The sequence below is a fragment of the Penicillium macrosclerotiorum genome (assembly GCF_028827735.1).
Source record: "Penicillium macrosclerotiorum strain IBT 26536 chromosome Unknown utg000002l_segment0_segment0, whole genome shotgun sequence".
Lineage (NCBI taxonomy): Eukaryota > Fungi > Ascomycota > Eurotiomycetes > Eurotiales > Aspergillaceae > Penicillium > Penicillium macrosclerotiorum.
The window spans coordinates 2,332,788-2,350,114 of NW_026643082.1; the positions used below are offsets into that span (position 1 = coordinate 2,332,788).

General features: G+C 54.1%; 8 protein-coding genes across 8 annotated transcripts; 3 read left to right on the top strand and 5 right to left on the bottom strand.

Annotated features, from left to right (window-relative positions):
- Positions 1–960: 960 nt before the first annotated feature.
- On the top strand, positions 961–2,649 carry N7462_001980 (DEAD/DEAH box helicase; the record flags this gene model as incomplete). Its single annotated transcript, XM_057073706.1, has 1 exon — positions 961–2,649. The coding sequence occupies one exon, from the start codon at positions 961–963 to the stop codon at positions 2,647–2,649; it is 1,689 nt and encodes a 562-aa protein (XP_056937347.1).
- A 549-nt stretch (positions 2,650–3,198) lies between these two features.
- Positions 3,199–4,097, bottom strand: N7462_001981 (ThiJ/PfpI family protein; the record flags this gene model as incomplete). Its single annotated transcript, XM_057073707.1, has 3 exons — positions 3,199–3,518; positions 3,618–3,855; positions 4,020–4,097. The coding sequence occupies 3 exons, from the start codon at positions 4,095–4,097 to the stop codon at positions 3,199–3,201; spliced, it is 636 nt and encodes a 211-aa protein (XP_056937348.1).
- Positions 4,098–4,625: 528 nt separating this feature from the next.
- On the bottom strand, positions 4,626–6,923 carry N7462_001982 (putative sucrose transporter; the record flags this gene model as incomplete). The annotated part of the gene is made up of 8 exons (XM_057073708.1): positions 4,626–5,527; positions 5,590–5,705; positions 5,775–5,964; positions 6,034–6,114; positions 6,166–6,232; positions 6,289–6,569; positions 6,634–6,664; positions 6,822–6,923. The coding sequence occupies 8 exons, from the start codon at positions 6,921–6,923 to the stop codon at positions 4,626–4,628; spliced, it is 1,770 nt and encodes a 589-aa protein (XP_056937349.1).
- Positions 6,924–7,504: 581 nt separating this feature from the next.
- On the top strand, positions 7,505–7,690 carry N7462_001983 (uncharacterized protein; the record flags this gene model as incomplete). The annotated part of the gene is made up of 1 exon (XM_057073709.1): positions 7,505–7,690. The coding sequence occupies one exon, from the start codon at positions 7,505–7,507 to the stop codon at positions 7,688–7,690; it is 186 nt and encodes a 61-aa protein (XP_056937350.1).
- A 585-nt stretch (positions 7,691–8,275) lies between these two features.
- N7462_001984 (glucose-6-phosphate dehydrogenase) lies at positions 8,276–10,727 on the bottom strand (the record flags this gene model as incomplete). Its single annotated transcript, XM_057073710.1, has 7 exons — positions 8,276–8,388; positions 8,477–8,848; positions 8,954–9,323; positions 9,435–10,052; positions 10,117–10,137; positions 10,289–10,322; positions 10,684–10,727. The coding sequence occupies 7 exons, from the start codon at positions 10,725–10,727 to the stop codon at positions 8,276–8,278; spliced, it is 1,572 nt and encodes a 523-aa protein (XP_056937351.1).
- Positions 10,728–11,275: 548 nt separating this feature from the next.
- N7462_001985 (uncharacterized protein) lies at positions 11,276–11,688 on the bottom strand (the record flags this gene model as incomplete). The annotated part of the gene is made up of 2 exons (XM_057073711.1): positions 11,276–11,379; positions 11,595–11,688. The coding sequence occupies 2 exons, from the start codon at positions 11,686–11,688 to the stop codon at positions 11,276–11,278; spliced, it is 198 nt and encodes a 65-aa protein (XP_056937352.1).
- Positions 11,689–13,814: 2,126 nt separating this feature from the next.
- On the top strand, positions 13,815–14,331 carry N7462_001986 (60S ribosomal protein eL33; the record flags this gene model as incomplete). Its single annotated transcript, XM_057073712.1, has 3 exons — positions 13,815–13,924; positions 14,026–14,168; positions 14,234–14,331. 3 exons carry the CDS (start codon positions 13,815–13,817, stop codon positions 14,329–14,331), a joined length of 351 nt encoding a protein of 116 aa, XP_056937353.1.
- Positions 14,332–15,999: 1,668 nt separating this feature from the next.
- Positions 16,000–16,204, bottom strand: N7462_001987 (uncharacterized protein; the record flags this gene model as incomplete). The annotated part of the gene is given in 2 exon segments (XM_057073713.1): positions 16,000–16,040; positions 16,057–16,204. The coding sequence occupies 2 exon segments, from the start codon at positions 16,202–16,204 to the stop codon at positions 16,000–16,002; spliced, it is 189 nt and encodes a 62-aa protein (XP_056937354.1).
- Positions 16,205–17,327: the final 1,123 nt, after the last annotated feature.

The window sequence follows — 17,327 nt, forward strand, 5'->3', positions numbered from 1 at the left end:
CCCCCCTCTGGCAGGCCCCCGTTGTGATGCTTGGCACTCCACGGGAAACACGAAACTGGAAGTGGACCGACGAAACGCTGCGATACGATTGACGGATTTTTTTTTGGTTGTGATTTTTTTTTTATTCCGACCCGAAATGCCTTTTTTTGGACCAGGTCCTGGTTTTTGTTCTAACACCTCGTTTTATTTTCCGTGTCTTGTGCCGCTTTCTCTTTATTCTTCCTCTATTACTTATTACCCAGTCTGTGGCTGGACCAGATATCCGGTCTCTTTTTTGAAATCAAAAAAGGGCCCCTCTCTTTTCATACCTGTCTCTTTGTTCTTACTACACTCGACCTCCCTTTCGACTTCTGTTGTTTTCACTTCTCTCTCCACAATTTGGGCTCCTATCGAACTTGTGTTTCTCTGCTTTGTGTTTTTGCTCTATTCCCCTTTTGCTACTGGATTCTCTGCGCCGGTTCAGCTTGCTACAAATATGAATTGAATCGCTTCGTTATAGGAGTTCTGCACTGATTGGCCATAGCTTGGTGTGTAAGCAGCTTCTCACCTTTGTAACGATAAATAGGCAACCGCATGTGGACTCGTATAAAGGCCAGGAAAAGGAGCAATGTGCCTAATATCCAGAATCACAACGAAGGACAAAACAAGAGCAAAGACAAAGATAGAAGAGATTGGGCGGAATTCATATTACCTTAAGGCCCAAGCAATAGCCAGGCTGGGCCCCAATTCACCGGCGGCCTTCCAATTTAACCAGCGCATGCCGTCCAACTTGCAGAAAACCTTATTTCCATCCGATAAGGCTTATCGGCGATATCAGATATTCTGCCCCTTTTGACCGACAAATAAATATCAATTTCGCCTTTCCCAGGCATCCCCTGCTTGAAATTTTCTTTTTCGAGAGGCTTTTCGTCAAAGAATCGGCCTTTTGAATTTTTCATATTCCGATTTCTACCGCCCACTATGGACGGCCCTACCATTGGCGATGACGCCCTGCCCTACGCAAGCATGAATGGGAAGCTGGACTCCCACCTGCTTCAAGCCCTCGATGTGATGGGCTTCACCCACATGACGCCAGTACAACAAAAAGTTCTGACTGAGCTCCCGGACTGGAGCGCCGACTGTCTCGTTCAGGCTAAGACGGGAACAGGCAAGACCCTGGCCTTCTTGCTCCCGGCCTTGCACCGGATCCTGAACCCGGTGGATGGCCGGACACGCCGCAAAGGGCAGGTCGCTGTCTTGATCATTACCCCGACTCGTGAACTGGCGCAGCAGATCGCCAAATCCTGCGACCAGCTGACTTCGCAGTTGCGATCGCCACTGGAGTGCCACATCGCCGTCGGAGGCACCGCCCGTGCGTCGGCCCACAACCGATTCATCAACGGCGCACCATCCATCCTCGTTGCGACCCCGGGCCGGCTGAAAGACTACCTCTCAGACGACTACACTGCCGAGCGACTCTCCGACATCCAAACTCTTGTCCTCGACGAAGCAGACACCATGCTCGAGACCGGCTTCCTGGCTGATGTCAAGCGAATCCTGCAGCTGATCCCGAACAAGAAGAGCGCGGGCTGGCAGGGAATGTGCTTCTCAGCCACGATCCCGCCTAAAGTGAAAGATGTCGTCAACGTTGTCCTCCAGCCGGGCTACAGCAACATCACCACGATCGAAGCCAATGAGGCGCCGACCCACGAGCGTGTCCCACAGTACCACGTCCTCATCCCCGCCGTCACCGACACTTTCACCGCCATGACTGCGCTGCTCGCCCACGAAACCGCCAACAGTAAGAAAATCATCGTCTTCGGCGTTACAGCCAACATGGTTGCGCTCTTCGCCAAGGTCTTCGCGCAGGGCTTGACCGACCTCCCCGTATTCGAGATTCACTCGCGTCTGAACCAAGGCGCACGCACGCGCACCACGGCGCAGTTCAAGGACGCCGAAGCCGGCATCTTGTTCGCCTCGGACGTCATCGGCCGCGGTATGGACTTCCCGAACGTCGATCTCGTTGTGCAGGTCGGTTTGCCGTCCAACGGCGAGCAGTACGTGCACCGCGTTGGGCGAACCGCACGCGCAGGTAACGACGGCCGCGCCGTCATCCTGCTCACCGAGTCCGAGTCCTTCTTCCTCAAGGCGAACCGCCACCTGCCCATCAACCCGCATCCAGATACGGCGGCCATCGTGCAGGACGCCGCGGCGCGCGCGGAGGAGGTCGAGCAAGCGATGTACCAGGTCGACGAGGAGACGAAGCAGCGCGCGTATTCGTCGTTCCTCGGCTTCTTTGCCGGCTCTGGGCTGATGAAGCCGCTGCGGCTGGATAAGCCGGGGCTCGTGCAGCTCGCCAACGACCTGGCGATGCGCGGCATGGCGTGCCCAGAGCCCCCGCCCATGGAAAAGAAGGTCATTGGGAAAATGGGCCTGAAGGGCGTGCCGGGCTTCAACTATGCCAGTGGGACGGCCGACTCGAGGGGTGACGGACCTGCCCGGTCGCTTGGCAATGGCCGCAAGCCGAGGGATCCGTTGAGTCCCGGGGCTTGTGACGGAGAGCGTCGCGGCGGTGTTGAGAAGACGAGACGTGGAGGAGGAGGTGGTGGTGGTGGGCGTGGACGTGGAGGACGTCGTGGCGGACGCGGCGGGAAGCCCCGGGCGTCTTGAGGATGCTAGATGGACTAGTCTTTCTCTTTCTTTTTATTTTTGCTTTACGACCGAGCCCATGCGCTCCAGAACTTCGGGGGTCCTACTCGGGCTCGGCATCTACTGTCCTACCGTTTTTGGAGAGGGAACGTCCAGCCCGATTTTCTGGCTTGGGCGACGCGAGCCCACAGGCTCTGCACATCTACGATTCGCCGGCCCAATATTTCTCGTTACGACAGAGTTCGGCATTTACAGAGGAACCCACTCGGGCCCAACATGGTTGGTGTCCCCTCATCGCGAAATATTTCTAGAGACAAGCGTGCTTGCTTTTGTATATAGATCAACTGCATCTCTGCATGCGCACTTACCGGACCAAACACAAAATACATATAAATATGAAGAAATCTCATGAAGAGGAAGGAGGGAGGGGGAGAAATCAGTGATCCACTATATTTTCATCAATCGCAATCGCAATCCTAATCTAAATCTATAAAATCACTTCTCAAACCCCCAAAGCCTTCAAAATCTCCTTCCCCACCGCCGCTGCCGACGCCGGGTTCTGCCCTGTGATCAGCGGCCCTCCAAGCCCTGTCTTGTCCAGCACGACCTTCTCCCCCACGCTTGGTCGGCCTTGACATACTTGCCGCCGGAGATGCGGCGAAGCTCCGTCTCCAGCAGGAACGGCATCGCGGCCGAGAGCTGCACCTGGTCTTCCTCCTCGTTCGAGAAACCGGTGACCGTGGCACCGGCGATGAGCGGCGTGCCGTCGGGCGCGGTGGCGTTGAGCAGGACACAGGGGGCGTGGCAGACGGCGGCGATGGGCTTTTTGGCGATGGCGAAGGTCTGGATGAGGGAGAGGGAGGTTGGGTCGGTGGTGAGGTCGAACATTGCTGGTTGGAGGAGCGGGTGTTAGTTAGGGAAGGGGAAGGGAAAGCGGCTCGGTGAGAGAGAAAGAGAGAAAGAGAGAAGGGAGGGTTGTTTGCACGTACGGCCGTGGCCGCCGACGTAGAAGATGGCGTCGAAGTCGGCAGCGCGGGGCAGGATGTCGGTGAGCTTGTGAGTGTTTGTCCAGAGGGCTTTTTGCTCGGCGAGGAAGGTGGTTGCGACTGGGTCGGACTTGAACATCTCGACAGAGCTGGGATCCAGCGGGGCCTCGCCGCCCTTGGGCGAGGCCACGGTCAGCGAGACTTTGGAGTGGAGGACGTCGTGAGGATGGGCGAATTCCGGCTGAGAATTGAGGGAAAGGGTTAGTCCAAAATTGGTTGACCTAGATGTAAATCATATGCGCATGTATATAGGGAAGATAGCACAGCCTGGAAGCAGGATGTATGTAGAAAGTATGCAAGCCGAGAAGTATAGCAGTCCCAGCAATGGGGGGATGTGGCGCGTACCAGGTACCAGCCAGTCGGCTTCTTCAAGGCGGGAATTTCCCCGGCGGAAGTCAGGACGACAAGGACGTTCGGAGGCATGGTGATCGGTGCGAGTCCAGTTAAAGAGCTCAATTGGCGCAATCAGTGGAAGGAATTGCTTCTGAAGATACGAAAGATGCTCTTTCTCAAGAGCTCGGACGCATCCAGCCGGGTTTTATGCAGAGGCAGCTCCGGGCGGAGTTCGTCATGACTCCGTCATGCCCCCACGGCTCCACCGCGGATCTCAGCCGGGGCCAGAAGCTTAAATAAAGCGTGGCAAGACAAGGGAACAACTTCAATGCTACGTGGTACGGTCGGCCGACGGGCGAATCAAATTGAAAGATGTCATGATTAGAATTACGGTATCATCAAAAAAAAGGTATAGTCACATATACACACTCCCTAATGCCAAACTCCAAAAGGAACACGGGCCGTCTTAATGCAATCGGGGTATAATACGCTCTGGTCAAGGGCGATAGCGGGAAGGGCTTATCTCCCTTCCCCTTGTTTCTGTTTTCGAGTAAAGTCGGGCCATCAGGGAGGTAGCCCTGAATAGCCCTTCTCCTTGGGGGAGGCCCCACCAACGTTCTATCGGACGTACCGTAGTCGCCGGGTCGCCTCAGCCGCCACCAGGGCACTAATGGCCCCGATAAAGAGGCAGATGGAGATGGCATTGGGCTTGTCCTTATCCAGATTCATCCATTGCGTGTCCGAGGCATCGCTGTCCTTGTTCGGCGGCGTGGGTTCAAGCAGGCTGAAGACGATCCAGCTGATGAAGGTGCCGACGAATTGGGGCAGCGTAGTATACACGTTCAGCACGCCGAGGTAAATGCCCGCGAGTTCGCCGGTGGACGGGATATTCGACGACGGGTCCTCCTCATCGGTGTCACTGTCTAAGTCGCGGTGATTCAGCCGCAGCACCTCCAGCTCGGTGTCGGCCGCGGAGCTACGCAGACTGGCCGAGGTGATCATTGTCACGCCGGAGCGCGTGGCCGATCCGGCCATACCGCTGTTCCCGCCCACACCGCCGTTCATAGTGAGCTTATTGATCTCGACGCCCATAAACGCGAATGGCGCCCAGCCGCTGATTGCCCAGGGGATCCCGCAGACCGCAACGAGGAATGTCGCAAAGGCGCGCGAGTGGGCGAGCGGTGCGAATATCATCGTCGCGGCAAACATGATCTGGGAGATGAGCCAAGCGGTCTGCAGATCCGGGCGGATTGCCGTGGCGGCCTTAAGAAAGCCGGCGACGCCAGGCGGAGGGCGGGGCGTGAAACGGGTCCGCTTGGTATCGGGGGACTGTATACAGAAGGGGAGAAGAACAGAGCTCAGGAAGGTAATAGATGAAAAGACTGTCAGGGACAGACTGCCCACCCGGCCGACCTCGCCGAGCATGTCGGTGGTTTTGGTCATTTGGTCTTTCGAGACTTCATACCGGAAGTAAGTCTCGCCAACCCACGTGGTGCTATAGAAGAGGAAGGGGAACCATCCTAGTCATCGTTAGCGGGAGAAATTCTATTTCTTCGGATTAAAACATCGACACGGTTCATACCGATCCAGGCCCAGAATTGGGCCCAGCAAATGGCCTGAATGCGAGGCGGGAGTTCCAACGTCGTCTTGAACAATTGAGCGATCACTTGGATCGCGCCCGCCTTTCCATCCGAATCCCTATTGTGATCAGGTCTTAGTATGTCGGGCGTGACTAGCAGTTTGGAAGTCTGTCCGAAGACTGCTTACCTCGCTGAGATCAGAACACGCTCTTTGACTGAGTATGAAGTCACCGCGACCGCCGCAATCAACGAGAACGCGGCGATCACCGTCATCTGCTTGAACTGCGTGTCTCCGAGGAAGCTGCCAAAGATGCTGACCGTGTCTATCGAGCCCACCACGTAGCTGATCAGCTGACCAATAGCGCACATCCGTCCAGCTGATTGGTAAAGAGAAGAATGTGTCAGAATGATTTGAGATAAAAGGGGAGCGGATGTGATCAACTCACCCCAGGCTGACCCAGCTTGTTGCAAGGGAATGGGCAGCGTGTCTACAATGAGACTGCGACAACAAGCTTGGACTGAATGATCTATAAGCGCCGAGTCCGAATATGTTGAACTTTATAGACAAGATCACTCACCGACGTTAATCGAGAAATCCACCGCATAAATGCTCGAGACCGCCAATGCAATGGTCACGTTTTTGGCCTACGAATACGTCCAATCGTGTCAGCTTTGTCCAACATCCTATGCATGTCCAATACCACGCCTTCCAGAGCCCCCACTCGCAGTCTGCTCACCTTCTCTGGCTCCTTGACGAACATCGCCACGATTTCTGTCGTCCAACCAAGCACAAGTAGACAGAACGCCACGACAAATGAGCCAAAAACCATAAACGGCCTTCGCCGGCCCCATTTTGAGCGTGACCGATCCGCGATGACTCCAATCAGCGGCTGGATGATCAGCCCGGACAACGGGCCCGCAATCCAGACCAGCGAGGTCTTAGACTTGGTCAGACCCAATTGCAACAGGTACGGCGTACAATCTAATCCTCGCGGTTCACAGTCAGCCAATCCATCCCACTCGTCCAAATAGATCTCGCCACTTACAAGTCATCTCTGTGCCCCATGTGAACCTATTCTCACGAAAGAGAGACAAACCGTCAGATTAGCTATATGGGCTCAGAATTTCACTTCATTTCCCAGATGGGGGGAGAGGATGGGAGTGTACGAAGCGGAGCTTTGGCAGGAGAACAAAAAAAAGATCCGGGCAGAGGAACTCAAGAGAAGGAAGTAACGCACTGCAATCCCACCAAACTAAACGTCAACAGCGCCATCCGCGTTGACTCTGACTTCCCCTTAATGGAGGGTGTCCCCGCCCATCGTGCTGTCTGTGGCATGGCTGGCTTCGCGCGGGACGTGCCTCCCTTCCGCCACGCCTGCTGGCCACTGATTCAAGGGTTCACAGAATGTCGGCGTGGCCGAGCAGATGCCCTCGGGCTAAACAGTGTGGGGAGGCGTGCAGGCGGTTGCGGGTGCTGAGAGTCGGGGCGTTCGTGGCGCGCGCAAGGCGATGGAGCCGGATTATGCTTGTCCGGCAGTGATGCTCCGGCGAGCTCGGCTGGTGGGACAAGGGCAGAGGTCTCGGGAGCGCCGTGCGGGCTTCAATCGCAGCGGGACGGGAGGTGGGCGAGGATACAATGAGCGAGGAGTGAAGAAGGTTCCAATTGCGCGCCAGGGTTGTCTGTGAGAGGCGCTGAATGGAATGGCGAGGGCATGGAATTGAGCGTTGGGAGAAAGAGAAAAACGGAGCTGGCCTGAGCGTTCATGCGGGCCCCCGGGCTGCCTTATCGCTAGAGAGGCCAGACCCGCTTCCAGGGGCGCTGCCAGATGCCGATCCGGGTTTCAGATTGACGTCCGGGGTTGATGGTCCGGGGGTTGTATCCTTCATAGACCCTGGTATTTTGAATAGATGCCCGCCATGGAATTCGGGGAGCTGGTCGGAGAAAAGACGGTGCGTATCTACTCCGTACGCTGCGGTGCCTTCTCGCGTTGCTGGAAACTCGAGGCCGACCTGCTCGCGGCTGAGTCAGCGGGTCTTTTTATAGAAACAGTTGAAGAGGAGGCCGTCCACGTCAGCTTTGCGCAGTCTCACAGATGGTGGTGAAGGCATGATTGTGCGTGGGATCATAGATGTTTTATACAAAAGAACTAGGCTCGTCAGGACGGAACTCTCATTGAGTTAAGGTTCCGATCGACTCGGCCACCGACCTCACCGAGAGTCCAACAACTTCAATATCTACAATGACAGCAGAGCCAAGTGGAACAATCAGCAAAATATTGAAATAGATTGCAGAGTCGCTTAACGCCAGATATCCTATCAAGAATATGAAGGGGCAAGCCTGCCCGTGCTCCCCCCACTGTTACCAAGACTAGAGTACGTAACGGTCTTTCATTGCGTGCTCAGCGTGTCCGAATAGCTTCTACTCAACACTGGAGCCTAAGAGGCATCCTGATCACAGTCGCAGTGATACAAACTCCCGCCAGCCCGGCTAGTCAGCTAACAGAAGCGTACCAGAAGTGGGGTCTCAGAAAAAAGAAATTGGGAAATAGATAAAAAAAAAGAAAAAGGAAAAGATAAAAGCAAAGAGTTAACCAGGAAATTGGATTTTATTGGCGTTCGTAATCCCGCGTCCCATGTCGTCGTAAACAGCGCTTATGCCCTAGCTCGTATTCGCCCGTCCGCCTATCGTTACAGTCGGTTGGGGGCGGAGGTGGTCACCGGCCATTGGTAGCCGGCGGCATCACTGAACTTATAGCCGTAGGAGGCAGTGAAATCGTCGAGGACGGCGGGGCCACGGGAGCCTAGAAGAGGAAAAAAAGAAAACCGTCAGTACAATGGCTCAGAAGTATATGATTATAAGGAAGCCGATTCAGGTAGGATGGTACGAACCGTATGGGTACTCCATGGGGATGATCTCCTTGTTGTCATCCAGGTAGTGCAGAAGCGGGGTGAAGATGCGCCAGCTGGCATCCAGCTCATCATCACGGACAAAGTTGGAGTGGTCGCCCTTGAAGGCGTCCAGAATCAGGGACTCGTAGGCCTCGGGGATCTTGAGGTCGGAGAAGCGGCGGCGGTAGGTCAGGTCCAGCTCGGTCACTACCGTCTGCATAGACAGACCGGGCAGCTTGGAGTTCATCTTGATGTAGACAGACTCGTTGGGCTGGACACGGATGACCAACTCGTTCCGGGGGATATCCTTAAAGATACCGGAGGTGACGTCGCGGAACTGGATGCGGACCTCGGTTTTCTGCTCATTGAGGGCTGCAACAAAAAGGAACGAACCACGGATCAGTCAAAATTCAGGTGCAACGAAAACCGAAGACAAAAGGGAGCCAGGAAGGAAAAGCAAACTGAATGTGTACATACCCTTGCCAGCCTTCAGGATGAAGGGCACGCCATCCCACCGCTCGTTCTTAATGTAGGCCACCAGGGCACAGAAGGTCGGGCAGCGGGACTCCTTCGGCACGGTATCGTCCTCCAAGTAACCAGGCTTGCTGCCATCAAGCGAGCGGCCGTACTGGCCGATGATGACATTCTTGGGCTCGATCGCATCCATCGCACGCAGAACACGGACCTTCTCGTCACGGATATCCTCGGAGGAGAACGAGATGGGCCGCTCCATGGCGAGCAGGGTCAGCACCTGGAGCAGGTGGTTTTGCATGACATCACGGATGATGCCAAACTCATCAAAGTAACCTCCACGGCCTTCGGTGCCGAAAGGCTCCTTAAATGTGATCTAGAGCAGGACAAGGATGATTAGATCCATACATGTGGATGAGTGCGAGTCCCCAATGGTCGAAACCCGGGTCTTGGGGCTGCGCTGGAGGAGAGAGAACAAAAAGCATACCTGAACATTGTCGATGTGATGACGGTTCCATGTCGCGTTGAAGAATTCGTTGCCAAATCGCAGGATGAGGATGTTCTTGACCATCTCTTTACCGAGGTAGTGATCGATCCGGAAAATCTCCTCTTCCTTCCAGTTGGGGTCCAGGGCCTTCTGCAGGTCCCGCGAACTCTGAAGATCCTTACCGAAGGGCTTCTCGACCTGTGACGTGGGGGGCGGGGGAATGAGCGGCGGTGCCTCGGCAAACAGGATATTGGGCGAGGGACTCACAATAATGCGGGCGAGACCGCTCTTGGGGTAACAGTTGCGCTTCAATTGCTCAGACACGGTGATGAAGACACTGGGGGGCAGGGCCATGTAAAACACTCGGTTTTGTTCCTTGGATTGCCGACCCTTCTCGACCTCCTCGAGGTGCTTGTTCAGGTTGATGAACGAGTCATCCTGGTCGTATTGGCCCGAAACGTAGGTGCACAGCTGGCAGAACTGCTCTAATTGTTCTTCAATATCCTTGGTCGGAACCTTGATGTATGAGCGTACACGCTTGAGGTACTCGTCGTGCTCCATCTTCGTCCGCGCATATCCGACAATCTTGATGTCCTTGGGAAGGAATTTGTTGCGGAACTGGGGGAGTTGAGAGTTAGTCGACGTAAAATCGCATTTTGTGATTCCTCATCAAATCACATACCAAGCCGAAAAGTGCAGGGAACTACATTGTGACAAGTTAGCATGGTTGGCTCTATCGAACGGACCAAGAGGATATGATGGCCAAAGCCCCACCGCGTTCACAGGAGTAGGCTGGGAGGAGGAAAGCACGCACTGTCTTCTTTTTTCGCAAGATCACCCGAGGCACCGAGGACCACGATGACGGTGTCATCCTTTAACTCGACGGTGCTGCAAATCGAAGCCATTGTTAGTGTTTGTGGACAAGGGACTTAGTGGTCGAAAGCAGAGTTTGCGGTGGAACACGGTGGTATGGAGGGGCGACCGCGGGGGTGAAAGACGAGGGCGATCGCAGGGACGAGGAACAATGCGGGTTTGTAGCCTCAAAAATGGAAGCAGTGAAATGAAGCACGGTCTGTAGCGCAATGGGGGGTGGAGAGAGAGAGGGATTGAGGTGCTAAGTTGGAAGGTTGGAAGGTTGGAAGGTTGGAGGTTGCGGCCGGCGCGCTTCCGCACCGGCAACCCAGCCGGAGGGGGGAGGGAGGGGAGGTGATGTCAGAGACACCGAGACCGAAGAAAAAAAAATACTCACCCGGCATTTTGACGCTCATCGGCCTGAGAAATTATGCTGGTCATCTTGTCGTACACACGATATGCAAGAAAAAAGGTGAATCGAATGGGGGAAAAAAAAGAGGGGGAGGAAGAGAGAGATGAAGTTGTTGGGAAGAGGAATAGACCGTCCAACTCCGGCGGAGCAGGTACTTTTTAACAGGAGTCACTCTGTTCTCTGCCACAGCTTCGCTGGTGGGGCGGACGTATTTTATTTGGACGGTCCATGTTTCGTGCGGACTTCGGGGTATTACTGTTACTGTTCACGAAGCATATTGATCGAACTCCTCCTCCTGCAGAAGACTGACTCGACTCATTCTGCTATATAATGGGCCTGCTGCTCCTGCGTGGCCCTGTTGGCTTTCTGCTCGGACATCGCTCGCCCTGTCTTCCCTTCGCACCATGAGCGGTCCACGGCGGGCATGGGCGATATCCAGGCTCCTTCACCAGCCTCTTAACTCCGGCTCGCTGTCGTTTGATGACTGAAGACTTCCCCCCCAAAGGGCTTCCTGCTGACCTCTCCCCCCCTGCTTTCCTGCCGCCCCCTATGAACCAGAACCCCGCGTCCCGGCTGACTAGCTCGGAGGAGGCAGAGGACGTGCAACGTGAGCCATCCTCCCCACCGAGTGGTCGAGCCAAAGAGCCTGGTCAATGCCTCCAATCGAAGCCCCATGGCATTCTGGAAGAAAAAGAAAACAACCGACCATTGAGAAATCCGGGTACCACAGATACCCCTCATCAATACATACTAGGAAACCAGGATACCAGCTTACTTACTACACGTACGGAAGTACCAGGGCGACTTCCATACTTCCACACATACACTTTTCCACTCTTCCATACGGATACGCTGACAGGGCCTAAACAGGCTGAATGTCCTGGGGTGGAGCATACGTGTGTGTGAGAGACCCTCATCAACGAAGGGGGGAGGGGATGTGCTGGGCTTGCGGTCAACAGTACGCCGGGTGGAGCCCCAGCACCCTGGCATCCTGGCTGAGACTACTAATGCTTCTGTAAGACTGCCTGGGCTCCCGTTGCAGGTTGCAGAAGCCGGAAGGCCCGTACGGAGAACGGTATGTTGCAGGCGACACCCACGGCTCCACCGACTTCAATTACGGTCCTTCACGCCAGATAGTCCCAAGACCCCGAGATCGAGTTGTGGCCTTGAAAAGGGCATCTAGAACATGTAGGACATGTAGGACATGTAGGACATAGAGAACATATAGGACGTATAGGAAACAATCATACGGAGTCCTCCGTGTCATGGATAGAGAAGATCGAAACTATGATTTCGGGGCGAGGAACCATACCCAACGAGTAATTCAATTACCGTGAACGTCGATAAGAGAAGCAGCTCCCGGTGACCGAAATCGTGGGGAGCGATCGGCACATTTGTCATCGCCTCTCATACCAGGACGGATTCTATTTTCCCGCGCCGGGCTTGAATAGGCCCTGGGCCCGCGCTTCGGCCCAGTGTCTGCCGGATTCGGAGCCCATTAACGGTTCGACTCGTTGGGACTGGCCCTGCTGATGCGCTGGAACAGCACGAGATCCCCAATTTGACACAGCTCGGGTGTCTAGATATCGCCAGATCGCGCGGGACTCGGGATATCAATCTATATCGTCCAGGTAGCGACCTTACTTCGGAACAGTGTTCAGATCAAACACTGACGCCTAGTAGTATCTAGGTATACAGGATCGAGTGCAAAGTATTGTATATAGTATAATAGTATATCTAGTACACCGAACATGGACCGAACTCTAGGTAAAGATACAGTAGTACTGTAAACCAACACAGGAAACCCATGATAGGTTGGATGGATATCTCCATCCGTACCATCTCATTACCACGCCGGTCTTTTTGTCTCTCTTTTTTTCCAACTCGGACGAGAGCCTATCCTGAGAACCCGTCCGCTTGAAAACCGTCCCGAGTGCTCCAGTGGCTCGAGAGAGAGGGTCGAGGGGGGCGATCCCGACAGCCAGGACGGTGGGGCACAGGGGGAGTTGATCTGGGTTTCCCAATCAGGGCCGTCGGTCTGGATAAGACCCGGAGTTGTATCCGGCAAGCATGGGGAACTCGACCCGCGGAGACCTGTATAGAACCCAGCGTGATGACTATCGAGAACAGTCATAGGAACTACAGAGAGCTCGGAGCGGAAGGAGATTGAACAGCACCGAGCCGAAGCCACCTCCTCATGGAGACTCCATTGGCCGAGCCTGACGGTAACATCAAAAACCGACAGCTATAACCGGTACCTCGGGACTCGAAGAAGACAGCTCAACGAACCTGCGTGTCGTCATGCTGAGGGTCTTTTGTCAGCTCCCACGCTCCAGACTGGCAAGACAAGCGGCGGGCTCGGAGGACAGTAGCCCGAGAGCGGCAGAAAAATAGAGTCGCTGGAAGCGGTGGGGGTCGATGAGGTGATCGCCCCGCGATCAGGTGATTCCACAAGTCTCAGGCTGACTCAGGAACAGTCAGGTGACTGTATGGTCAGGTGAGGAAGAAGGAGGGTTGTCGGACTTTCAGTTTCACCGAATCTCAATCAGGAGCCCCAATCTGGACTAGGCGATCCCGTCACGGGACCTCGCTTACCCTGTCGCTAAGGTCCCGTTTGGGAATAGTGCCGAATGGCCACCACACCTCCCAAATTGATTGTGCGCTCGACTATCTCGAAGCGACGACAACCACGACAACCGGCAACGACTTCTGATCTCTTGCGGGTCATTCCTTCGACTTGTCTTCCCTGCCCGCTGCTCAGAGAAAAGCCGTCACAATGCCTTCGGAACAAGGTCACCGCCGTGAGTGTCCCCCCGACAGAGGAAAAGAAGAGCCACCTCCGTGATGGGCGATCGCCGTGGGAAGCCGGAAACGGGTTACAGGATGAAGAAACCCAGGCGCATAGACATACGGACTGGCTGGCATCGACCATGAGAAAAGGAACAGAACATGCTAACAGATTTCTTTTTGTGTTTCATAGTCTACGTTAAGTAAGTTGCCCATCGCTGCGCCGTCGCGTCTTGCCCGCACACACATATCCGATATCGAAAAATGAGATTTGGGTTGGAGGGATTCAAAGGATCACTGGAATATTTCCCTTCAGCCCATCAATCCATATGCAATACATCACCTCGTCGATGGGACTGGATCTAATACGGATTTTCTTTTACAGGGGTCGCCACCTGAGCTACCAGCGTGGAAAGCGTAACACCAACCCCAACACCAGGTACGAATGGCCCCCGCGCTATACAACACATTGGAATCCAAAGGACCATGTGCACGACGAATATTGAGAGAATTGGAAATCTGATTGTGCGATTTGAACAGCTTGGTCAAGATTGAGGGTGTCGAGGACCCCAAGGCCGCCAGCTTCTACCTGGGCAAGAAGGTCGCTTTCGTTTACCGGGCCAAGCGTGAGGTCCGCGGCTCCAACATCCGGGTGATCTGGGGCAAGGTCACCCGCCCTCACGGTATGTACTACACGCTTGTCGACTTCTTCTCGAATCAACCATCTCTAACATTCTCTACTTCCCAGGCAACTCCGGTGTTGTGCGCGCCAAGTTCCGCTCCAACCCTCCCCCCAAGTCCTTCGGTGCCACCGTCCGCGTCATGCTCTACCCCTCTACCATCTAAACGGCTTCTCTGTGTTGTATCTAGTGGGCGAATTCCCTTCCGCCTTCCTTCGCGCAGACGGATTTTCGGTTGTCAGGCAAAGGAATCAAAAAGTCGAGACGGAACGAAGAGCCGAATGTTGATTTGAAGGTGATGGGAGTTGGCGGTTTGATAACGTTTTATTCGTGGGAGAAGACAGGGCCCATTTATCCAAGCCCTACGAATCAAAAAAATTTATAACAACGTTCACTGTCCGGGGAAGGAGAGATCAGCCTGAACCCTGTGTCTGTGTTGTTTTTTGACGTCCAATACCGTTTTTTCTTCGACAAAGAACATGCGTTCCTCGGCTTCTCGCACTTTCCTTCCTATTTTGCACCTGTGTTCTGTTGATTGACACGGCGGAGGCGTGGAATCTACTTTCCTCTTACCTCCCCTAGCCTTTCTCCCACCTTGTATCTGACGCTCTTATACGCCAAATCTTATCCCAATCTCTTCAACAGCCCACCCCGGTTCTCTCTCCTCTTTCCGAGTCCCGATTTGCTGTCTCTTGCCGCCTACGCCCGATTTTCGTTGTGCTTGATGCTCTGTTATAGAAGAATTGCATTCTCTTGCTCTGGCTACTCCACCATAGCATGCTTCTCCAATCCTGGAAGTCTATCAGTGCTCTATAATTCCCATCGCGACCGTCTATCAAGCCGATCACCCATCACACGTAACCCGCCGGCCAGTATGATTCTCTAGTAATGTGCGTAGAGCAATTGAGTGTTTAATCAGGTGTACCCTTACCCTCCGTAAAAGGTGCTGTTGCGGCTCTTAGGGGGCATATCCGCAGTGGCTTGCCCTAAATGGCTTATTAGAGCTGCGGAGCCAAACTTTGTCCTCCCCACTGTTACTGACGATTAAATATATTGCTACAAGATCGGTGCGGCCCTATGTGAAGACTCTTATGTCTGATACTTAGTGTTTTTTTTGGTTTTTTTTTTCAGATCTTCCACATCGGTTACAGGGGACACACCGCCCCCATTCCTCCTAGCACCCACGATGCGAGCCTCGCGGAGTCGATAGCCCACAGTGAGTGGTAAGGCTGCGTATTTCCTTGGTTGGGATCCGCTTCCTTATGAAGACTGTTTCCGATCGAGCAATTTCTAGGGCTTTAGATGGGTGGATGGGTGGCCTTGCTTGGTTTTTTTTTTTTTTTTTTTTTTCTGGTCCTTTTTCGCGGTCGCTTGCATGGTTATGATTCTTGGGCAGTCTGCACGTAAGAGTGGCGGTTTTCCTTTCTGTTTCATCCCCAAGGGAATTTCCCCAGATGACATGTGTTTGTGGCCCGGATGGACCCGTCGCACTGTCCCTGTAATCTACGTACAAGTAGATGTATAAGATCCGTATTTTCGGTCATTCATAGAGAGATACTCAATCAGGTGGCAAGCATTGGATGGGGGGAAATGGAGCACATTTTGAGAATTGACGATGTCGGAAAGCAATCCAACTCCGCAAAGCTTCAAGATGTCCAAGGAGTGGAGTGATGGGATTTCGGTACGAGAGAACGCAGTCCCAGTAACAATCTTGGCAGCGGATCGCTCCAGTGCGGAAATATAGATTAGACATTCCAAGAAGAGAAGACCCGAACACTTGGCGTTGCCCCCCAAACGTAGATAGTGCCGTACCTGTGTTGGATATATATACCGGTCAGTACATGCATGCACCTGCATAAGGTTGTCCCGAGCAGTCTGACGAGAAAATGACCTCTCTGGTCCACCGAATCCTGCACTATCTTGATGTTGGTGAACATAATCGCAGTGTTCTCTGTTCTCTGTGTCGGTAGGGCAGATGTTTTGGAGTTCGTGATCTCGGGGATGAAAAGCTTGGATTGCGGGTCGCCGTTCTCCTCCATGTCGATCGCCCGTCCTGATGGAGATGGACTTTATGGTATACTGTATGATGTACACTTCAAAGAAACTGGAGAATCATGACAGCTACGCAACATGACTAGTGTTCTACTGTGATTTGACGCCTCCTGCTATTTGATCTGCGATGCCCTTTCTGGTCCACCCACAAAACCTGATTGTTGCACTGATGTTCCCGCACGATGTGCTGATTTGGCGGCGGCCAATTGGAAGGGCACGGATCGCGCGTGTGCATTGGGCTTTTCTAGAACGGTGGGGATGGGACGGGAGACTAGACATGGCACAAGCAGCGTTCTGGACAATGTCTCAGTACCCCAGGTCTACGCGGGTTTGCCTGCTGGTCTCTGGGGTTCCGATGGTGTTGCCAGCATCCATGAGTCCATTGTGTACGAATTGGGTTGGATTGGGTTGGGGGGGGGGAAGACCGGGAAGTATAGCTGCACTAGGCATTTGTCTGTCTGTGCCGGGGTCAGGCCCTGTTGGGATAAGACCAGCATCGCAGGAATCGGCTGACGGATTCTGGTTTCTGCTCTCTGCTCCATACAACTAGCCCGGGATGTCATGACGACCGAGGGTCCCTGAGAGTGTTCGTCCAATCTATTTTGGTCTGGGCGAGGGGACCCAGAACCTCACCAATCGCTGGCCCGCGCGTCCCGGGCTGGTTACCACGGAACGTTGCTCTTCCAGCCCTCTATTTCTGGGATGGAAAGAGATGGGCACTGAAAAAGAGAGACAGAGAAACCATAGGATAGGCGAGCGGGTCTGGTCAAGGCTAAAAAAGGGTTGAAACTCGGTATCGAGCAGGATTGCGTGGTCGATGGGGCTGGAGGGAAGAGAGAGAGAGAAAGAGAGAGAGGGAGCGGCTGCATGAGAGTTGAGCTGTACGCCACTCGCAGGCACCGTTCGCTTGCCTCCGTGGGTTGCGTGGCTTGTGTCGTCAACCAAACTGTCTATTTTTTTCTTCCTCTTCTCTTTAAATAGGCGATCATTCCTTTGATCTGCTTCCCAACGGTTCTCCACTTCACCACCCCCCCCGATCTGCTCCTCCGCTGCATTAGCCCGTCCGGAGAAGCAGCATTCGCACGATAGCACCGGCAGCATCGTTCGCCA